The following is an 8,678-nucleotide window of genomic DNA, read 5'->3' as shown; positions in this document are numbered from 1 at the left end:
ATAAGTTATTGCCCAAAATTTTGAGCTTGATTTTGTCCGATATTAATCCAAATTTTATCCGATTTTAATTTGAACTAGACTTGAACCAATCGCATCCGATCCGGAGTAGTCATAATCCAAAAGTTAATCAGATTCGTAATTGATCCGATTATTGTAATTGTCACCGCTAATGAAAACTAATCATATCTTTCTGTAATATCCAAATTTCAGTAATATCAAAAATAAAATAAAAACTATGGTTCCCATGGAGATATGCGGCCGGAGAGACTGTGTAAAACGGTTGCTGTTGCGAACAAGAGTATTATTGGCACTGTATATATTAGAAAATATAACTAAAATTTACTTAACTCCCCCATGTTAAGTTTGCCGTCTTTGTACAAATAAAATACCGGTCTTTCTAATATGTGTCTGGAAAATCTCATAAAATACAGCCATGGAATGTAATTAAGTAATTGAGGCGGAAAAGATTATCGTTGTGCAGCAATCACGTGGATATATTCTATGATTGTTAAAATATTTAACTTGTACTTATTCATGTGGTCGGGCTCTATATCTGACCCTTGCATTATATTTTTTAAAATTTTGAATCATTTTCACTTTTCCATTGTTTATATTCGAATGTCAGTCTCTCACGACACCATCGTTTTCATCGCCTCGCCTGCGTGCTTATTCAATATTCCGGTGCTGTTGATTGGAAGAAATAGAATGACAAATTAATAGAAAGAAACAGTTCTTGGTAAATGAAAGAAAAACGAATAATTATCCATGCCAGATAACTCAACTAGTTCAGACGGAGACTTTAGTTACTTACTGTTTTCGAGGTCCAAAATTCGATTTCAAGTAAGTGCTGATTTATGTAGAGAATCATGATATGTTATCATTTTTCAATAGTCGATGATATACTATTCTTTTCAGGATTACTCGACACACATATAAGTTGGATAAATATGTGGTTAAAAAAAACTAGCATAGGAAAAGAATTCGTTTTCCACTGCTGCTGAACATTTCGGTTGAACAAATGAGTGGTTGAATTGTTTTTAATTTTTGCATAATTGTGTTACTTCCTCCGTCTCTAAAAACGTTTCCTATTTGTGTTTGGACATGTTTGTCATGCACACTTTTGATTGTTAATATCTTTAATTTCGTATTAGTATTAAATATAAAAGTTTATTGTATTAAAATACTCATAAATACGAATCTAACAAGATTACTCAGGATTATATTTGATCTTATGCAATAGACGTAAATTAATAGTAAATCGCTTATCATGAATATGGTAAAAGTCAAAAATGGAGAAGTTTTATGGGACTGAGAGAGTACAATTTTGGCCTGATTCATAATTTATGTCATGTAAGATAGAATTATTTAAGGGAAGCTGATGATAACATTATTAGTACTTTAAAGAAGCGTGATTAATCATCACAAATTTTAGTCGTACACGTTAAAGTTATGAACTCAGCTATATATATCATTTTAGATAATCTTAATGTACTACGACTTGTTAACCATGAAAGTCGTGTATTAATTCAAGCATTATGGCCGTTAAATACTTCCTTAAATTCTATATATTGTTTTTTAATATTTTTCTAAAACGTAATTTCATAATATTTTTTCAATTTTTTTTTTCTGAATAAAAGTTTAATGTTTCAACTTTTATAAAAAAAAATTAAAAAAAACAACAAAAAACTATACGTTATAGAAATCTCGAAATACGTGCAAACAGTGAATGTATATAAATGAACGGGACGGAGTGAGTATATCTGTTCAAACATAATGATTCGATCATATATGTTGACGCAGGTATGTATTAGTACGATTGGTCAAATTAAATGAAATGGTTATCCGGGTCCAGAGACATGTTTTTTGCAAATATAAAGAATCTTACAACATGAATCTTTACAACATGTTCCGTTTCACCATGTCATTGGTTCAATTTTTCTCCGAACACATAAACGGTTGAAAGTAAAATTTATCTTTTAGTAGATGGGATCATGTTCATGTTCCTGCAACTGTTTGGCAGAAAAAATTATATAACAAATGATTTTTATGTCTTTATATGAAAAATTAGCATAATAACTCGTGCAACATTTTCTAGAATTTTTTATACATGCAATTATAATATTTTTAATTATATTCTTATTTGTAAATATTGTATAATGTCTAACTTATTTATCTGTGTATCATTTTCATACAAGACATTACTAAATTACACAATGTTTCCAATATAACTTATTAAGAAAAATATATGTATTATTGTTTGTGTTGTATAATTGTATTTAGTGAATGAATATAAATAGGGTAGTCAGTGTACGTTTAAAATGAAACAAATAAATTTAATATGTATAATGTCGTTGGTATATTTACAAAGAAAAAGTTAAAAATTAACATATATGTTAAATACAGAGTTGACCAAAAATTTTGAATTTCATTTAAATAAACTATATAAATGGTCTATATTATTACTGAGTTCTCGCTAACTTACAGTTAACTTACTCAATTTAAAAAGATAAAAAATGAATAACTGAATTCAGAACTACTTGCAATCATAATATAAAATAATATAAAATTTACACTACTGTTAATATAAAAGTCGATTTTAATGAAAAATGTTAGTTTTTGAAATTTAACGTATGTATGTTCGGAAAAATGTTAGTTTTTTTACACTACTCTTAACAAAATATAGGATTAAGTTATATATGTCTGTGTTAGCATGTGAATTATCGTATATTACATTTCTTAGAAAATTACGATGGTTTCAATTATTTATATGCTAAATATCTGATTTATGTACATGTATAATCATTATTAATATCTAGTGAGACAATTGATTACTTAAATAACATGTATTTATAATTATTCAAAAATTAAAATTATGTAATAAATAAATTACAATAATTTATATATGGTATTCACATTATCACTTACAAACAATCCATATCTGTTTTTTACGCGACCGAGTATCAATCATGTAACATAAAAATAAATTATATATTGTAAAACTTATTATTGATGTTCATGATTTTTTTCAAGAATTTGAAGGAAAAATTGTAATTATATTGTTATTTAAACTATTTTTAAGTTACTTTCATTACAACTCTAATATTTCTTCATATAATAATTTGATAATATTGTATACTATTTTCCTAAAATTGAATATTTTTCAATTCGATAAAATTTTATAAATATTAGTTGAACTGGTTAATTCCTTCAAATTATTGAACAATATATATTTTTTAAATAGTATAAAATGTATTGAATCAAATGTTACAATATAGTATAAATATAACTTTTATTTGAATAATTCAAAATATTAAAATAATTCAAAATATTTGTACAATATTATCTTGATCAATAAATATTGTTTATCTAAAAGAATTCTTTTTAAAATGCTAGTTTTTTTAAAGTGAAAAATGAAAATAAATCGATTTAATATATCATCGTAGTTTTAACAAATCTCGTGAGATCTCATATCAAATTTCAAATATTTTTAAAATCGGGACAAGTCCCAAAACACTATTGCGCTATAAGTGAACTTAGTAATTTTAATACAAATAATCAATTGACTTGAAACTATAAATACCTCAAACACATTAATTTATATTAATATAAGATATCAAAAAATTTCACATTATTGGTAAGATATTCTCGTCGAACTTGTAATTTAAATTTACTAAACGTAGAATGTGACAATGTTTTTCGGCTAGTCATGTAGTCAAATTTCGAGTATTTTTTGAACAATGACCAAATTCTGATTTCAAATTCAAAATAAACTAAAATTCATTGACCCATTATAATTCAAACTTATCTAAATATTTAATACCAAACTAGATTATTTATATATAGGCGATTCTATTTTCAATATTTTTTTTAAAAATTATATATATACATTTTAATTACTTTTTATAATAAAAAAATGTTGTTTTCAAACTAAAAAATAATAATAAATAAAATAAAAATCCATTTATGTATTATGCCTAAATTTATATCTGGAATTCAGTTTTTTAAAATTAATTATACAAATATTTAAGTAACTATCATTTTTTTTGGGGAATTCAAGTAGTTATCTTTAAAGTTAAATAAAATATTCTTTTAGCACACTTACATATTATGTGTATGATAAAAAACACATGTGACAATATGGTGTGGCGGTACGAGGTTGTATAGAAGAATTAAGCAACCCGAGTTCGATTTCCACAAAACATAACTTTTATATAAATATTAAAATAGAGGTAATTTAGTCTTTTCAATAAGACTTTTTAATCTCAAAATATTATCCCCTTGTTATGCTATTATATATAAAAGAGATTATATGATTTGAATTTAAAATTTCTTTTGATATTAATGGTTCTTAAAAATTTTGTGATCCGCAATTGCTAGGATTATTAACATAACATGTGATCATCTGATTCAGATTATATGAATAGGACTATTGCGATGGACATTAGTGCTACAAGTATGTTTTCTTTATGAAAATTAAGTTGAATACTATTAAGTAACCGGTCTGTCTAAAATCTTAAGGTGGTAGAGGAACATCCGAACATGATTTTATACTCTTTAACACTCCCCCTCAATCGTACAATACTTTTCGCACTTCCTCTTAATCGTACGATACTTTTCGCACTTTCCCTCAATAGTACGATACTTTTTGCTACAATCGACAACAACAAATATAACCAATACTAATATTCATATCAATAACATAAATTTAAATTAAACAAGTGGGACTGAGAGGACTCGAAATCGAGTCTCTTCCTGTTGTTATAGGCCCAACCAGGCCCACTGAACGAAGGCCCAATAAGCGGTTAAGGTACTGGGCCGAAGGACCTCCAGGCCCGAGAAACAGAGGCCCACGAAAGTCCAGGCCGAGGCCCAATACTTGTAGACCGTTGGACAGAACAAGGGACATAACGCCCCCATTTCACTCCCTCCTTAATGATTGGTAACGGCTGACATTAAAGCAGAATCGGGTATAAAAACCCTAAAAAAGTAAGACAAAAGATAGACACATTCTCTCGTAAACACTCTGCTTTTCTTGTATTATTACCCTATTCTTACAACCAGATTCTGATTCTCACACCGGAGGTGAATCGGGGGTCCAAACTCTCACATTCTCTTCACTTTCAGGCACGGCCGAAGCCACCTTCAATCCAGTCGAAGCCTGTTCAAGGGACCGAAAGGATCTGGGCGTAACATTTGGCGCCGTCTGTGGGAAATACGAGAGTCACAAGTTGAGAACGAGACTATGACAAAAATAATTCATGAACATTCATCGCCGCCTGGTTTCACCGACAAAGGACAACCGTCCACCCTAATCGACGAGGACGGGGTTATTACGCTAACCCCTGAAGAACAGGCCTTACTCCTAAAGATCCGGGCAGAAAAGGCCGCGGAGAAGGGTAAAGCCAAAGTTGATCAAGTTGACAAGGAAGCGGAAGCGCGAACCAAGAAAAGAGAAGCTGATGCGCTCCGGTTGAAGGCCCTGCAACTGCAAAGGGAGGAAATTGAACTGCAAGAACGAACCTTGAGGGAAGCGATGCGGGACGACGAGACCGGCAGAGCGAATAAAGATAGAAGGGAACGTAGGGCGTATGACGAAGAAGATGAATCTGACTCTGATTCGCATCCTCGAAGGAAGAGGGCTAAACAACCTTACTCTTCTGATTCAGATGAGGAGCCCGATGGATCCCGCCTCAGGCTTAATCGCTTAGAGAAGGCCCTGTTCGGTGATAGGAGGCCCGATCGAGAACCTGTTGTAACACAAGAGATTGAGCTATACCGACCCCCTCCGGGCGAAGAGAGACAATTACCCAAGATGAACGAGTTCAACGGGAAAGGAGACCCCGAGGACCACTGTGAAAAGTATGAACTCCTGATGGTTGGGATGGGCCACAACGATATCATGCTGTGCAAAATATTCAAGACTTATCTCAAAGGGTCTGTTTTGATGTGGTACAAATCCCTAAAACCTCGGTTCATCGGGTCTTATGAGCAGTTGAAGAGGAAATTCTTAAAGTACTACTCGCACCTATGCCGAAAGGCGAAGGATACCGAAGCCTTGGTCCACTATTCGCAGAGGGCGAATGAAGAGCTGGGAGTTTATCTCGCTCGGTTCAAGGAAGAAGCGGGGATGGTCACTAATCTGGATAAAATCAAAGCAATGGGTTTCCTAACGGCGGGGCTAGACCCCTATAAAGGTAAAAAGCTTCGCTCATCTCTTTACGATTTTCCCCCAAAATCCCTAAATGATATATATGTAAGAGGCGAGAATATTCGCCCAAAGATGGAAAATATTGGAGGATATAAAGAATCAAGAAGGGACGACATATCAAAGCGAGCCGACCGATACAAGGGCTCAAGATCAGGATCTGACCGGAGGGATAACATGAAAGAAGGAAGGAAAGAAATAGATCGTGGGGCCGAACGACGTCAAGATAGAGATTCGTCCGTATTTACTCCCTTAAATGCGCCGATCTCCAAGATTCTCAATGAGATAAAGGGCAAGCCAAGGTTTGTTCGCCCCGCCAAGATGAAGGTCCCGAACCACAAGAAAAACCCCGACAAGTACTGCGACTATCACAGGGACAAGGGGCATAACACTGATGAATGCTATCACCTCAAAAAGCTCATTGAGCGCATGATCAAAGACGGCGAGCTTAATCAGTTCGTCCGAGATCTGAGAGATAGGTTGGGGCCGAAGGAGAACCAAGAGGAGGAAGTAGAGGCCGATGAACCTGAGCGAAGGGACAGGATAAGGGGCTAAGTAAAAACTATATATGGGGGAAGCATCCTGGATAAGGATAACAAGACAGCGAAGAAGAAGTACGCCCGACAGGTGTACAATCTGTATCAGTTCGGACAGGTAAAGCCCCACATGCCCATGACCTTCAGCACTGAAGATTACGAGGATGTCATTCGCCCGCACGAAGACCCTCTAATCATCAATCCCATCACCGGGCAGAACAAAATATGGAAAGTAATGGTGGATACAGGCAGCTCGACCAATATACTGTTCCACAAAACCTACTACAAGATGAACTTGGCGGGAAAGCAACTAGAGCCCTGTAACGAGGCTCCCCTTTACGCCATCGGAGGACATCCTATCCAGTTCGAAGGAACGATTACTCTTCCGGTCCTCCTGGGCAAGTTGCCGTATACCGTCGAGAAGCTGGTGAAGTTCTATGTGGTTCGGATTGAAAGCACGTACAATGCAATATTTGGCAGGCCCTTCTTATCAACCTTCGAAGTAGTGGAGTCTATACCCCACCTCAAACTCAAGTTCCCAACTGAAAAAGGGGTAGGAGAAATGAGGGGCGATCAGAAAACCGCCTGAATCATAATGCTCGAAGACCTTGAGAAGGATCGGGATTATGAAGGGCCAGATGGAACCGGGAAGAGGAAGCGGGCAGAATCCGAACCCAGCGGAAGCCGGGAAACATTAAACATCGAGCTGGAAAAATTTGGGGCCGATCTCTCGAGCCCAATTGCCGAACCCGCAGCAGAGACCGAAGAAGTGGAATTGTACGCAGGCCATTCGAGGAGATCGAGTATCCCGACTGGCTAGCCAATGTGGTGGTTGTGAAGAAGTTGAATGGGAAATGGGGGATGTGCGTGGATTACACGGATCTCAATAAGGCATGTCTGAAGGATCACTACCCCTTGCCTAACATCGACCAACTGATAGACGCAACGGCAGGATATGAGGTACTTAGTTTTTTGGACGCTTTTTCTGGTTATCATCAAATGCTATGAATGATAGGGATGTGCCCACGACAACGTTCATAACTCCGAAGGGGACTTATGCTTATATTAAAATGTCCTTCGGACTGAAGAACGCTGGAGCCATATTCCAGCGAATGGTGAACAAGGTCTTTAAAGAGCATATCGGAAGGAACATGGAAGCATACGTGGATGATATGATAGTAAAATCACTATTCCGAGATCATGCCGAAGATTTAAAGGAATGCTTCGAAACACTCCGAAAGAACAACATGAGGATCAATCCGAACAAATGTACCTTCGGAGTCTCTAGTGAAAAGTTTCTCGGGTACATGGTCAGCGCCCGGGGGATAGAGGCGAACCCCGAGAAGATCGAAGCAGTAATCAACATGGAGCCTCCCAAATGCATCAGAGATATACAGAAATTGACAGGCCGGCTCGCCGCCCTTCGGCGTTTTATTTCCCGGTCAGCCGAGAAAGCACTTTCCTTCTTCGCCGTGCTCAAAGGGTCAAAGAATTTTGAGTGGGGGCCCGAATGCCAAAAGGCATTCGAAGAAGTAAAAGAATATTTGACGAAGGCACCACTCTTGATGAGGCCCGACCCGAAGGAAACTCTTCAGCTTTATCTAGCTGTGTCCGACAGAACTCTTGGGGCCGTCCTTGTGAAAAATTATGAAGGTAATCAACATCCCGTGTTCTACGTGTCCCATGTCCTCAAGGATGTGGAGACGAGGTACCCCAACGCCGAGAAATTCGTATATGGGTTGGTTATGGCCTCCCGAAAATTGCGACATTATTTCCAAGGCCGGACGGTCCAAGTCGTCACCAGCCAGCCTCTGAAGAAGATTTTAACTAGGCCCGAAGCATCTGGAAGAGTCGTAGCATGGTGTATCGAACTCGGGGAATTTGATCTCTAGTACGTTCCCCGAACGGCAATTAAGGCCCAGGCTTTGGCCGACTTC

At 36.1% G+C, this 8,678-nt stretch overlaps 1 protein-coding gene across 1 annotated transcript; it reads left to right on the top strand.

The window, feature by feature from the left end:
- Positions 1-6,877: 6,877 nt before the first annotated feature.
- On the top strand, positions 6,878-7,330 carry LOC141659692 (uncharacterized). The gene has a single exon (XM_074466619.1). It carries the CDS (start codon positions 6,878-6,880, stop codon positions 7,328-7,330), a length of 453 nt encoding a protein of 150 aa, XP_074322720.1.
- The last annotated feature ends 1,348 nt before the right edge of the window (positions 7,331-8,678 follow it).

Source organism: Apium graveolens, chromosome 5, assembly GCF_009905375.1.
Source record: "Apium graveolens cultivar Ventura chromosome 5, ASM990537v1, whole genome shotgun sequence".
In the NCBI taxonomy this organism is placed as follows: domain Eukaryota; kingdom Viridiplantae; phylum Streptophyta; class Magnoliopsida; order Apiales; family Apiaceae; genus Apium; species Apium graveolens.
This window is presented reverse-complemented; position numbering and strand designations above follow the sequence as displayed.